At 35.3% G+C, this 15,223-nt stretch overlaps 1 protein-coding gene across 6 annotated transcripts in view; it reads left to right on the top strand.

Moving 5' to 3' along the window:
• CEP135 (centrosomal protein 135) overlaps positions 1-15,223 on the top strand; it is a 68,524-nt gene that overhangs the window by 35,287 nt on the left and 18,014 nt on the right. For all 6 annotated transcript variants that reach the window (XR_009052820.1, XR_009052819.1, XR_009052821.1 and 3 more), the window contains 5 exons: positions 494-571; positions 7,178-7,329; positions 13,506-13,621; positions 13,695-13,849; positions 14,270-14,325. Coding sequence is in view for 3 of the 6 variants with exons in the window: in XM_057729322.1 (XP_057585305.1) it covers positions 494-571; positions 7,178-7,329; positions 13,506-13,621; positions 13,695-13,849; positions 14,270-14,325 (557 nt within the window). In the remaining 3 variants the exon portion in view is untranslated. The remainder of the gene's footprint in view (positions 1-493; positions 572-7,177; positions 7,330-13,505; positions 13,622-13,694; positions 13,850-14,269; positions 14,326-15,223) is intronic.

Here is a 15,223-nt window from a genome sequence, read left to right on the forward strand (position 1 = left end):
TATATAACCAAAAATAACAACACTTGTGTTTACACTGTTGATCACCTCATTCTTAAAACTCTGATCTCTTACATGGCCCTGTAGTATTCTGTTTTCTGTGTCTTTCTGATCCCATCTGTTCTTCCTTTACACTCTGTTCCTCTTATGTCTCCTCTCATGAGGGCTTACTCCTGAGCTTACTTAACCTGCTGGGTTTTTCCCTTTATAGTTGTGCTAATGGATTGATCTGTATAAATCTTTATAAATGAACCTATACCAATCTATGTCTTCTGTTATAGTCACACATGGAGGTAGAGTGTAAAAGATGAGAACCCCTTGTGTTTTTGTTTTCAACCAAAAGCATTGTTTTTGTAAAATTATTAATGATTTTTTGTTAAACATTTCTGTTATAAAAAGATAAATAAAATAGTACTGTAGACTTGCATTGCTTAATTTGGTGATTTTGTTTTATTATCTGATGTGAATGAACATCTTCTATAAAATTCTCTTACAGCATCTCCAGGAAATGAGTATTTTTGGAAAATCAGAGCTAGAGAAAACTGTTGAACATTTGACATGTGTTAATCACCAGGTAATTTATTAAACTGAATTTGGGGTATATTTCGTTGTATGAATGACTATTCCAATTATAGTTTTAGTGTACTGTATGTTTTTAAAATTACGAAATAATATGTTAGAGAAACTGTATAATAGTGACTAGAAGTATGTATTCTGAAGGTTGACTACTTGGATTCAAATCCATCTCTGTTACTTATTATATGTGGGCAAGTTTGTTAAACTTTTCATCCCTTAATTTCTTTATTTCTAAGACAGAAATGGTGCTAATATTTACTTCTTAGAGTTTTTGTGAAAATTAAATGTTAATACCTATCAAGAACTTAGAATAGTCACTGGCATGTCGCAAACACTCTAAGTGTTAGCTGTGATTATTGTTGTTTTGCTCTTGTTAAAATATCATGTAATACAGACTTAGAGTAAAAAGTGAAAATCATTTCATTCCTTATTGCTCTCACTAGAGATAGGGTTTTTTAACAAATTAATATGTATTCTGATAGTCTTTTTTTTCACTCTGTGCTTCGTTTTGGCTAGTTTCCTTTTCCGTGTCTCCACTGTTTTTATTTATCTACTTATTCTGTCATCTGTTTCTATCAACTTTGGACCAGTTGATTTTTTTTCCTCTTCCTCTTAGGTTGTATTTTTCTGTTTCTTTGCATGCCTGATAACATTAGATTGAATGTCAGACATTGTGAATTTTATTTTCTTGCTTGCTGGAGAATTTGTATTCCTAGAAACACTGTTGAAGTTTGTTCTGGGATACAGTTAAGTCAGATGGAGGTAGATTGATACTTTTTGGTTTTGCCTTTAAGCTTAGTTAGGTGGGACTAGAGTAGCATTTAGTTTTGGACTAATTTTGTTTTACCATTGAGACCAAATCTTTTTGAGTAGGCTTGCTACCTGTTGCCTCATGAATTGTGAGGTTTTCAAATGACCAATGGGAAAAGAAACTATTCCTAGCCCTGCATGAGCCCTCAGTACTCTTTGATGGTTCTTTCCCTGGCCTTGGGTAGTTTTCTGTGAGCTGAGCTCTACACAGCTGAACTCAGGGGGCACCGTTTCTGGAGCTCTGACTCTGTGCAGTTCTTCTCCAGTATCTGCCCTGCAAGTTCTAACTGCTTTGGCTTCCCTTGACTCTCAGTCCTATATTCTGAACTTAGGGGAATCACCAGGATCAGATGGATTTCTTCCCCTGTGCCATAGCATGGAAATTTTTCAGGCAATAAGTTGGAACAGTCATAAGGCTCATCTCACTTGTTTCGTCTCTCAGGGGTCACTATCCATCATTGCCTGATGCCCAGTGTCTTGAAAATCATTGTTTCATATATTTTGCCCAAATTTTTAGTTATTTTAGGTAGAAGGGTCCCTGTCGCTCTAGCCTGCCCAGAATCTGAAAGCAAAAATTAATGAACTGGAAAATATATCTGAAGTACTAGAAGTCATTGGAAAGAGACTAGGAGATAGAAAATATAAAATAAGTTAAAGCCTTAGAGAATAAAGTGAGAAGGTACAACATTTACTTAGTCAAAATTCTAGGAGAATATAATAGAATATGGGAGAGGCTGTATTTGAATTAATAATAACTGATACTTCTCTGGGTATTTTAGAAAACACAGGAATCCTCTGATTCAGAATGCACAGTGAATTCCAGTAGTATGACAAATACCAAGCAAGATAGATAAAAAGAAAATCATACCATTTTTGTAGCAATAAATAATACAAGATACCTATGCATAATTTTGCAGGATCTTAATAGAAAACATTTTGCAGCTTTATTAAAAGACATTAAGGAAGACCTAAGTAAGTGGAGAGATACATCAGGTTTATTAAAAAGGTGACAGATATTATGTTTATAAAAAGAATGTAAATTCTTCCCAAATTCATCTGTAGAGTTGATGTAGTTTCAGCTGAAATCCCAAGAAGATGGGGGGGGCGGGGTGGTGTGTGTGAGAACATTGACAATAGATTTTAAAATTTACATAGAAGCAAAGAGCCAGGAATCACAAAGAAATTTTAAAGAAGAACATGGTGTGGAACTTGTCCTACTAGATATGAAGGCTTTAGAGTCAGTAATTAAGATACTGTGGTAGTGCTCAGGGATTAAGAGAGTGATAAAACCCAGTAGAGAGCAAACCCACAAATTATGGAAATTTGATATACAGAGGACTCATATCAGTGGGGTAAAAGGATTATTCAGTAATTTATTGTTTCTGGGACAGTTGACTGTTCATATATGTGTATATTAAAAAGGAATTGGATCCTACCTAAGATATACCAGACCCAGAAGTCAGTTCAAGGTTACTTGCAGCCTTGAAGGTTTAAGAAATAACTATAAATTTTAAAAGAAAATACAAAAGAAAATCTTTTTTACCTTGGCAAAATAATAATAGCAGTTGTTTATATAGCATTTACTGTGTGTTAGGTAGTTTTCTCAACATTTTATATATATTCATATATGTAATTCAAATTCTTATGGCAACCATAAGAAGTAAATGCTAATATTATCCTTATTTCACAGATAGGGAGACTGATACAGAGGGGAAGCTTGCCCAAGATCACACGGCTAGCAGGTGTCTGGTGCCAGAGTGTTTGCTCCTAAATAAGACACAAATAAGTTTATTCCTTTAAAGAAAACATAGATAAATAGGACCACACTGAGAAGAACATTTTTGTTTATCAAATAGCTGTAAATTGAAAAGACAAGCCACTAATTGAGAGAACAACTTGCTGTACATTTAACCTAAAAAAAAAAAAAAAACTCAACAGAAGCTGCGAATTGACACTCATGGCAGAAGAAATTATAAATGGTTAATAAATATAAAAAGATGTTCTACCTCAATAATGGGGAAATACCAATTAAAACCAAAGCAAAATCATTTCACATCCATCAGATCATCAAAAATTAACAAGCTGTAGCTAGTATTATTAATGAGTATGTGAAGCTTTTGGTAGTGCAAACTGATACCTCTTTGGAGAATAATTGGCATTGTTAGGTTTGCAAAGGCGTACTCTATTAGCCAGCAGATCCATTTCTAGATGTGAACCCTGGATCAAAGTCAGTAAACAATGGCTCCCAGACCAAATCTGGTCTCCAGTCTGTTTTTGTAGTAAAGTTTTTATTGGAACATAGCCATTCTCATTTGTTAATACATGGCCTTTGGCTGTTTCCGTGTTACAGTAGAGTAGTGGCAAAGGACCACAAGCCTCATAAAACCTAAAATGTTTACTCTCTGACAGAAAAAAGAAAACAATCTAGATGTCAGTTGTGAGGAAGATAAACAGTGGTATGTCATACAATGGAATGTCACAGAGCAGCAAAAATGAATGAGTAATAGCTACAAACATCAGCATGCATGAATCTTACAAATATGATGTTGAAGAAAACATGTAGTATGATTCTGCTTGTGTAGAGTTCAAAAACTAATGGTATATTGTTTGGAGAGTCACAAGTGTGGTGTGCTAAGGAAAAGCAAGAAGTGAGAAACATAAAACTCAGGATAGTGGTTACTGTGGACAGGAGTTAGGGGATGCGATTGGAGACTGCTCACAGTAATTTCAAAGGTTCAGGTAATATTTTTTAAGCCAGGTGATGGGTACACAAATGTTCATGTTTTTGATTTTTATACCATAGATGTACCCTTTTTTGTATAAGAATTCTGGAAGATTTTTAGTGCAAAAAAATTTTTTTTTCCTTTCCCACCTCCGTATCCTGCAAATTACTATCGACAACTCTTTAACTCTTTCCTGGTGTTTACCTCCCTCTTCCTAAATAATGTGCTTGTGCTATTTAGTCTTTATTGGTTTGAGGTTATTTAGTGAGTCTCCGTGATGGTAGCTGATGGATTAGCACTTCCCTTTTCTTCCCCCATTTCCTTAACAGTTTAATTACGTATTTTGCTCACTTTAGTATTGTTTATATTACCAAGACTTCTTGTGGTTTATGGCTCAGCCAAGTGGGACAGTAGTACGCTTGTCTTTTTTCTTGTAGACTATTTTCCTGGAGTTAATAATTGCTCTTGTTTTGTTTCATTTTGGGTTTTGTTACTTTTTTGTTTTTATTGCTAATTTTTATCAAGAACTCCATCTCTGCCACATGCAATATTTCTGTATTTTTTGAGTTTTCAAATCTATCAGTTCTGGTCTTTTTCCCCCTGAACACCTCCCTTTTTGAGCTTTCTATCTTGCTTCGTTATAGACTGTGTCTCTCCAGACCTGTCATGCTCATAAGACTTTTCCCTGTCCCCCTCGCCTGTGTTGAACCTCATGTTTTCTTCTCTGTTTGTTCCTTCGTTCTGGTATAGCACCTTCTCCAGCAGTTTCCTGGAAAAGAATACATGGAAGGAAATTTTTTTGGTACTCTGTCTGAAAATGTCTTTATTCAACTTTCATAATTTATGATTCAGCTTAGGCATATGGCAATCTAGAATGGGAAATTATTTTCACTAAAAATTTTGAATAGTGTCCTCCATTGGTCTTTCAATTTTCTTTGAGATATCTGATGCTATTCTGTTCCCAAGTCCTCTGTACATGACATGTTTTTATTTCTGAAAGGATTTAGGATCTTCTCTTTATCTTGTGTTTTCAGTTTCTTTGGTAATTTATTATACTCTTCTATTTTCTCTCTCTAGAACGTTTATTTGTTGGTTTTAGACTTCCTAAAGAGATCTGATGTTCTTATCCTTTCTCCTTTATTTTCTCTTTGACTTTTTATTCTACTTTCTGGGAGATTGCCTCAACTCTGTCTTTTAGCCCTTCTACTGATTTTGTATATATTTTTGATTTCCAAGAGAACATTCTAGAAAGAGTTAACTGGGGTATGTTTCCCAGTATACAGACTTTCAGCCAATCTCCTTGTTCAGTTCTCCTCGTGACCCCACCCCATTACTTCATGCCTCCATGTGTTGAGCTTCTTCAGGGTAAGTCAGCTGGCCACTCGTTGGTATTCCCTACTGTGGTCATTTTAGGTCCTTGATTTTCAACTGGGGTCAGTTCTGCCTCCTAAGAGATATTTGGCAATATCTGGTGAATTTTTGTCTGTCACAGTTAGGGGGAAAAGTACTTCTTATATCTAGTAAGCAGAGAGCAGGGATACTGCTAAACATCCTACAATGCACAGGACAGCCCCCCACAACAAAGAATTATCTGGCCTCAAAGGTCATTAGTTCCTAGGTTCAGAATCTGGTTTTTTTTTTCTTTGAGAACTTTTATTGAGATACACTTGACATACAATAAACTGCATATATTTAAAGTGTACCATTTGATGTTTTTTTTCTTATTAGTAATGTATATATATATGGCAATACCAATCTCCCAGTTCATCCCACCCACCCCCCCCCCCACTTTCTCCACTTGGTGTCCATATGTTTGTTCTCTACCTCTGTGTCTCTGTTTCTGCCTTGCAAACTGGTTGAGATTTGTACCATTTCAGAATCTGCTTTAGATCGTATCTTTCTTCCACTCTGAACCACTATTCTATCTACTCTTTGTCTTCCACAAGTTTTTGAAGTCCCTCTTTCATCCTTCTTTTCTCTCTTTTTCTCTCTGTCCTTATGAGCATGTAACCTTCTTATTTCTTTACTGTCATTTTAGCACTGTTTCCAGAGGAAAGGGAGATAAAAATGTGTGTGGTCAGTCTACAGTTTCAACCGAAAAACTTAAATTTATCACTAATATTTCTTGGTTTTGAATTTTATATATGGATCATTATTCCATCTAGAATTTATTTTTGCATGTAAAATAAAATAGAAATCTGGCTAATTCTTTGTCTCCAATGAGTGGCTACCCCAACTCTGTTTTTAAAGAGTTTATTCTTTTCCCACTTTCTTAAAATGCTACCTTTTCTAAATTTACATCTGTGTTGTATTTGCTTGTCCATATGTGAAATCCATACTGTTTTAATTACAGTAGCTTTTTAATTTGTTTTGATATCTCATAAAGCAAGTCTAGCTGCATGCTTCCCACCCCAGCCCCCCAATTTTTACTGTTTCTTTTCCTTAACTTTCTCTTTTCCTAAATGAATTTTAGAATGAAATCTAGGTCACCCATCTAATTTTGAAAAGGTTTTGTTAGGATTCTTACTGAAATCTTATTGAATTTACAATTATTTCAGGAAATTTTAATCCATATCCAATATTGTGTTCCCATTTGGAAAAATAGTGTCTCTTTACATTGTCAGCTTGTGTGTTATGCTCTTCAAGGAAATGTTACAGGTTCTTCGTATGAGTCTTGTCCATTTTGTGTTTGGGTTACAGTATTTTCTGCTCTGATTTTTCTTCAATTCAGTCATATCTTTTTTTTTTTTTTTTTTTTAGAAACTTCTCAAAATTTTGGCCTGCTAGTGGTTTCCCTTCCTGTTTCATTGCTGTTGTGGATATATTCTTTTCTTGCTTTCTTGCCTTTCTTTCTCTGGTATCTTTTCTTTGATTTCAGTGATATTGAAGAGGAGAGATAAATGTGTTTGCCTATTCTGGCATCTAGAACCTAAAGTATACACTTGACTTTTAAAGTATTTTTAAATAAATCTAATTTATTTCCTTAGTTTTCTTCCAGAAATATTATTAAAGAGTGCTTAAGGAAAAGAAACTGAGACATATACCTATTAATTTTTAAAATTTAATTATAGCTTGAAAACGAAAACTGTGAATTAAAGTCTAAAATGTTAATAATGAAAGAAACAATAGAGTCTTTAGAGAAAAAAGTAAAACTCCAAACTCAGAAACTTAGCCATGTGACTGGTGACTCATCTCATCAGAAAACAGAGATGAACTCACTTAGGTAAGTTTATTGAAAGTTTTATTATTTCACTTCTGGGAATGAGCTTGTTGCTGTACAGTATAAGGTTTATAATGGTGGCATTTTGGACTATGCCTTTGTTCTCAAAATTGGCCTTGCAGCAGAATCACTTGGGGAGCTTTTGTAAAGTGTGGATTTAGGGACTGATCTCTGGAGGTTCTTATTCACTGAATGAATCTGGGTAGGTTTTGAGTATCTGTACTTTTAATGACTTTAAGAGCAGGCAAATTTTTGTACCTACCTCCTTCAAAAATCTCCCTAATAGATATAGGCATACTTTGTTATATTGTGCTTCAAATTATTGAACTTTGCAGATGTGTTTTTTATAAATTGAAGGTTTTTGGCAGTCCTGCATCAAACAAGTTTATTGGTGCCATACTTCCAACAGCATTTGCTCACTTCTGTGTTTCTGTGTCACATTTTGGTAATTCTTGCAATATTTTAAACTTTTTGATTATTATTATATTTGTTATAGTCTGTGATCAGTGAGCTTTGACTATTACTGTAACTCACTAAAGGCTCAGATAATGGTTAGTATTTTTTAGAAATAAAGTTGTTTAATTAAGGTATGTGCATTATTTTTTCAGACATAATGCTATTGCACACTTAATAGACTACAGTATAGTATAAACATAACTTTTATTTTTATTTACCCATTTTTTTAATGGCTTTGAGTTTTGTTTTGTTTTTTATAAATTTATTTATTTCTCTTATTGGCTGTGTTGGGTCTTTTTTTGCTCTGCATGGGCTTTCTTTAGTTGCAGTGAGTGGGGGCTACTCTTCGTTGTGGTGCGTGGGCTCCTCATTGCCATGGCTTCTCTCGTTGCGGAGCACAGGCTCTAGGCGCGTGGGCTTCAGTAGTTGCAGCACATGGGCTCAGTAGTTGTGGCTGACGGGCTCTAAAGCACAGGCTCAATAGTTGTGGCGCACGGGCTTAGTTGCTTCGCGGCATGTGGGATCTTCCTGGAGCAGGGATCGAACCCGTGTCCCCTGCATTGGCAGGCAGGTTCTTAACCACTGTGCCACCTAGGAAGCCCCAATGGCTTTGAGTTTTTAATTTAATTTTTTTATTGAAGTATAGATGATTTACAATGCTTGTTAGTTTCTGGTGTACAGCAAAGTAATTCATTTATATATATGTGCATATATATATTCTTTTTCATATTCTTTCCATATGGTTTATTACAAGATATTGATTATAATTCTTTGTGCTATACAGTAGGACCTTGTTGTTTATCTGTTTTATATATAGTAGTTTGTATCTGCTAATCCCAAATTCCTAATTTACTTCTTCCTCCCTCCCGCTTTGGTAACCATAAGTTTGTTTTCTATGTTTGTGAGTCTTAAACATAACTTTTATATGCCCTGGGAAACCAAAAACTTCACGTGACTCCTTTTATTGCCATATTCTCTTTATTGTGGTGGTCTAGAACCCAACCCACAATATCTCCAAGATATGCCTGTACTTCAGATTATTTGTACTCCATAGTGTAGAATTGCTGAAAATTACAGTTTTTTGCTACCTGTGTCTTTGTTCTTCTCATTCTTCTTTCAAAGAAATGAAAAATGAGACTATTTATATACAGAGTCTGAAAAATGGTAAGAAGGTCGATATGGCCCAAATAGGCTGTATCTACAGGTTGGAGTCAGGTTATAAAGAATTTGGTGTGATAACCAAGAGTGTCTGGATTTTACCTTATAAACATGGAGAACAAACAAATTTTTAACCAAGAGGGTGACTTCCTAACATGCCTCTTAGGAAGTGAACTTTGGCAAAAATAGGGAAGGTGGATTTTGATTCTTAAGAGACTTATGACAGACAATGGAGGCAGTGTGTCTGGAGTAAAACAGTGGCAATGAGCTTGGAGAACAGTGGCCAGATTTAGGAAACATTTGTTACACAAAATCAGACAATGTGATGAGACCAAGAGCTGGCTGTGTCTGTTTAATTAAGGAATACTATTTAGGAGGAACTAAAGTAGAAGCTTCTTCCCCCCCACCCCCTCTTTTCTTTTCCTTGCAAGACGCTACATACATCCTATGAAGGAGACCTACCTGAATGGAATGGCCTCTCTCCTTCTGGTTCATGTCTATGTTCAGCTCCAAAGTACAATACCATGGTATATTTCTATCACTCAGAATTACTAGTCTACCCTTTTCCATTTTGTGTCCAGCTGATTGGAGCTGTATTTAGTCCATTTTGGTTTTTCCTTCAGACTGTAGCTACAACTCCCCTTTCCTTCCCTCACAGGATGCCGTTTCCAGTCTTATAAGACAGAACTTTCAGTGCCCTCCCTTGGATTCCCTATCCTGCAACTCCTTTAGCATTTTCTTTCCTATACTAATACCCTTTTCTCTTACTCAGTCTGCTACTTCCCTCACCTAGGAATAATTCAGTCACTGTGTTATAGGAATGAGTTGTGGAGAATTTTCTATTTACCTTGTATCACTTGCGGGGATTGCAGGATTTCCTAACTTTGTTTTGCTCTCACAGAAAAATCTGACTTGTCTCTGAGGAAAGTGTGTCAGTCACATTCTGCATATTAGTATATATCAGTAAACATTAGAACCATGAGTTCAAGCCATCAAGTCCAAATCCAGAGCTGAACCCAGTACAAACATAATACCAAGCATTGTATACAAATAAAGTCATCTTATCCAAACCTCATGCCACTTTCGATATGTTTAATAGAGATCTTGCTGTCCCTTTAATCACATCAAGCCCTGTTTCCCTTGGCATGAAGACATTTAAGAAGCTGATACTCAGATAGATGAAGTGTATATTGCTTTCTTTTTTTTTAATAAATTTATTTATTTATTTATTTATTTATTTTATTGGCTGTGTTGGGTCTTTTTTGCTGTGCGTGAGCTTTCTTTTTAGTTGCAGTGAGTGGGGGCTACTCTTCGTTGTGGTGTGCGGGCTCCTCATTGCTATGGCTTCTCTTGTTGCGGAGCGCAGTCTCTAGGCACCTGGGCTCAATTGTTGTGGTGCACGGGCTCTAAAGCACAGGCTCAGTAGTTGTAGCGCACAGGCTTAGTTGCTCCACAGCATGTGGGATCTTCCTGGAGCAGGAATCGAACCCATGTTCCTTGCACTGGCAGATGGATTCTCAACCACTGCGCCACCTAGGAAGCCCCAAGCGTATATTTCTTTTTATCCACCTGGTGGGCCCATTTTCTCTTTCCCTTCCTGAGGGAAAGGCATTTTTCATCAAATTTCAGTGCCACCAAACAGTCTTTTCTCTGTCAAGCACAGTCTCTAATTATCCAAATAGAGAATCTTTGGTCTAGTCTGTTGGGTGCCTCAGCAGAGGACAATAGCCTTAATCCTCACCACTGCTAGCTATGAGGCTCTAAACATTTAGATTCCTGCAGCTGAAAATACCCTTAGACTGTTTTCATTTCACCTTAGCTTTTAGTTATTCTGTGTACCTTTTTTAAAACCACAGGGTTATATACTTATCCAGGATCAAATAAATGCATTACCAGGTTTTCTCTGGAAAGAGCCCATAGGCTCTAGTTAGAGTTATTATTATGGCAATAAGTATCAATTTTTATAGTAGAGTATGTTTGTATATTCAGAAAACCAAATATAACTGGTCTCCTTTGAGAAGTATTTATTTGTTAAGGGAATTGAGAACCATTTTAGGTAAGGCTCATAGATTCCTTAGGATGCCTAAGAATTATCTTCTAGGCATGCCTAAAATTTTTTTCTGGAAAGACAGGAAGAGGAGCCAGGGACTTAAGTAAGGACACCTGAACTCATGGAACTGGACTTAGAAAGGACCGAGGGCCACCAGGTATAAATCATCATCCCTTTGCAGAAATGTGAAAGAAAAGCCAGTTTTGATCCCTTTTCCCCTCCCTGGTCATCAAAAGATTATACTTTCTCAGTTAGTGGTGGGTCATAACCGTAGAGTCTTAGAGACATGTGAAATAAAACAGGGATACCATATCAGTCTCTCTTTCCTATAAGAGGCCTTTAAAATTCCAAACGTACCTTTTTAGATGGAGCTTCAGCTCCATTTTACAACTTGAACACTTCTTATGAATAAAGGACCCTTTAAGATGTTGTCTTTGTTTAAAATATACTCCATCATGAAGAGAAGTAATTACTTTTGCCCCCTAAGATGAAAACATGAATACTTCCATGCACTGTAATACAGCTGAGGAATTTGAGGCTCAGAGAGATGGTCCTCTTCCAGCCACATGGCTGGTAAGTAGAGAGCTAGAATTTTGATTCTAAGTTTTATTGCTTCACTCTCTGGTGGGAAGTCATCTCTTCCTTTTGCTTTGCTTATAGCACTTTTGAAGCTAAGAAATTGGCTCAATTTTCCTAGCAACTTAATTCTCAAAAGGTTCTCAAATTTTCCTTTCCAAACACCATGATGACAAATAATATGTCACTTAACTATTCTTTCCTATGAACTTTATACCTCAGTTCTTTCATTAAGAAGACCTTTATCTTAGCAGCAATCCTTCTGTCAGAAGGTTACTTCCAAGGTCTGTATGGAATATTATTCCCTTGCCTGTCTACACTAGAATATGAAAAGGCAAAGCTATTTTTAAGATTCACTAAGGGCCTCCTTTATATATATGTAATCAATCAAGATGTTATTCTGCCTTCATTTATCAACCCTACTTTCATTAGGAATTAACCCTGCTAATGAACTTAGATGTAAAGAAATCTTTACATTTCTACTTAGAATTTCTGAGAGCCGTTCCATTTTTGAAAGGATTCTTTATAGCTTACTGGCAGACATTTTTCCTTCCACATGGAAGATGTCCTGTGTTCTTCGTAGTAGGCAATGTGATGTAGTGGAAAAACACTGATATCAGGTTAGACTAAACTGGATTTACATATTTTCTTTTCTTTAATAGCTTTGCCATCTTGAACAAGTTATTAGTTATTTGTTTCTGTGCAATTGAGATAATGTTCTAATTGTGGAACTGTCCTAGGAATAAAAGAGCTAATGTTTGTAAATTATCAGTACAATGAATATTAGCTTTCTTTTTTCTCCACTCCCTATAGTTATATCCCTCAGAGTAACAGCTGTAGCTTTTACAAGCAGCTTGAATACAGTGAGTCACCTGGGCTTCACAGATGATTTTTATTAAGTAAAATTGCTTGAACCTAGAGTCTTTTTGACTTGGTTCTGTTTGGTTGTGCAGTTCTGAAGAAGTCAGCCTCACCTTGACTTCCCTCCCTGCTTCTGGGTCATCATCCACTTGCTGTTAGAGCAGTTAGGGTCATGTCTTTTGTGTTTCAGAATATCTCCATATTTCCTGTAAAACTTATTCATTTCTGTGGGAGATGTCCCATCTTACTAGTGGTTTCAGAATCCAACCTCCTCCCTACTAGGCAGTTCTAAACTAAGCCACCTTTAGTATCTTCTTTCATCTTATCTTCAAAGAACCCTAAAAGGAGCCTGTGGAATTTCCCAATAAATAGCCTAACGTGAGAGCCATGTTTTTCCAGCAAGGCCAGGCTGAGAATTCCTAGGTCAGGACTGAAAGCTTCCAAAGACCCTAGATGACATGAGAGCAAATTCTTGTTACTTTTGAAAAAAATTAATCTTACTAATCAGTAAGATTCATCTGAAATTGTCTTTATTTCTACTGTGTGTCCTTTTTTTTTTTGATCCCTGAAACCAATCTTTAGTCTTAAATCCTCATTGCACTACAGTAAATGCCTGTTTCCCTGTTTACTGTGACCTCCAGTTGACTACCTCAGAAAATTCAGAATAAGAAGCAGAATTAAAAGCTCACTGGTCAGGATGGTCAGGATCTTGAAGTGCCAGGCCATTCTGTAAAAACAAGACTTTCCTTTGCCTTGACTGTTGGAAATAGATTTTAAGAGAAAGAGGGTTGATACTAGGAAACTGAGAAAAGCTTTAAAAATACTAGCAAGTTGCTAGGAAAAATGCATGCAGTTAATTTGATTTTACACTGTATTGTTTTGAGGAAGATGGAACCATTTTGAAGAAAGGAATAATATATATATATAATATAATGCCATTGATTATACTGGAAGAGCTTTAAAATAAGAAAAGAAACTTTAAAAATAAGAAAAATATTTTTTAAGATCTTTCATTTTTAAAAAATTATTTATATCAGAGATAAAGAATACCATTTGTTTCTGTCCACTGACTCTTTAGGCTAGTAAATGAGCAGCTACAGCGGTCACTTGAGGACTATCAGCACCGACTTTCCATGAAAAGAAGTGAACTTGAATCAGCCCAAGCACAAGTTAAAATACTGGAGGAAAAAATAGGTAACTGTTCTTAAATTCTGTTTTTGCTAATCCTAATTTACTTAGTCTAACAAACATTTCTTTTCATTTATAGGTAAACTACACCTCAAGATGACTTCACAGAATGAAGAGGCTCATGTAATGAAAAAGACCATTGGTGTTATTGATAAAGAAAAAGACATTCTTCAGGAGACTGTGGATGAGAAGACAGAAAAGATTGCAAACTTGCATGAAAACCTAGCTAATAAAGTATGTGACTGTAATGTTATCCAGCATCTGAACAGAAAAGCTTATTTTATTCTGTTTCAGATACACAGTTCTTATTGCCTGTGTACAAGTTCCTAAAACCCAAGGCCATATCTTCTAATATGTTTAAATTTCATTTTATACCAATAATTTGAATCTTTAAAAGTTCTATTTCAAGAATACAGTTTTATCATATGTGTTTACAGCAAACTCAAACAATTGAAATTCTTACAATGGGTAAAAATATGCCAATATGTGGAATATAATTGATACTTGGAAATATGTTTACTTGGAGCTTTCTTTTATAACATAATTTATATAATTGGATTTAAACTATATAATTGTGGTAAATTGTAATAATTCAGATGAAGACATTTCTATATGAATGGTTTAGAATCTTACATATTTTTATAATTTCTATAGGAAAAAGCTATTACTCAGATGAAGATAGCAGTGTCAGAGTATGAATCTTCTATGAAGTAAGTAATCAATGGAATGGCATCCAGTTTTTTTAGAAATTTTCAGTGAATACAGCTTTATCTATTTGAGTAGCAATCTGACAATAGGAAAATTTCTTTTTTTACTTTTCCTGTTTTTACCAATGGCAGTTATCATTTTCTCAGTCTCCTGCATGGAGGTGTTATCCTCTTTAACTTTCTTTCTTTCTCTGTCACCCATATCTAAACAATTATGTCTTATTAATTATTCTTTTACATACCTACTTGCTCCTTATTTCTACCCTGATTACCCTGTGTAGGCCCTAATCATTAAAATTTAGATTACCTTAGTAGCCAGTGTTGAATTTACTCCCCATCTAAATCTTTTTGAACATTGTTACAAGATTTTACATTTTATGTCTATTCTCTCTACTTTAAGACAAAAGTCACTAATTGTATTTATTTTATATACCCTTACATATTATATAATTAGTGGGGACTTAAACAATAAATAAACATTTGCCAATTAAATCATTTATATTCTGCTCCTAACACTTGAAAATCTTCTGTTTTTACTTGACTTTTGGAATCAATAAATTTATTTTATGACTTCATTTGCACATAATGATTGGTAGAGATCCACAATATCTGCTTCACCTAATTAATCAGTACCTTAATGCAGTAGTTGTAATTCCCTTTTTTCTGTTTTATTGAAGTGTAGTTGATTTACAGTGTTGTGTTAATTTCTGCTGTACAGCAGTGACTCAGTTATACATGTATATGTATATGCTCTTTATCATATTATCTTCCATTATGGTTTATTATAGGATGTTGAATATAGTTCCCTGTGCTCTACAGTAGGACCTTGTTGGTTATCCATTCTGCATATACTAGTTTGCATCTGCTAATCCCAAACTCCCAGTCCTACCCTCCCCCACCC

The sequence above is a fragment of the Hippopotamus amphibius genome, chromosome 3 (genome assembly GCF_030028045.1).
Source record: "Hippopotamus amphibius kiboko isolate mHipAmp2 chromosome 3, mHipAmp2.hap2, whole genome shotgun sequence".
Classification (NCBI taxonomy): domain Eukaryota; kingdom Metazoa; phylum Chordata; class Mammalia; order Artiodactyla; family Hippopotamidae; genus Hippopotamus; species Hippopotamus amphibius.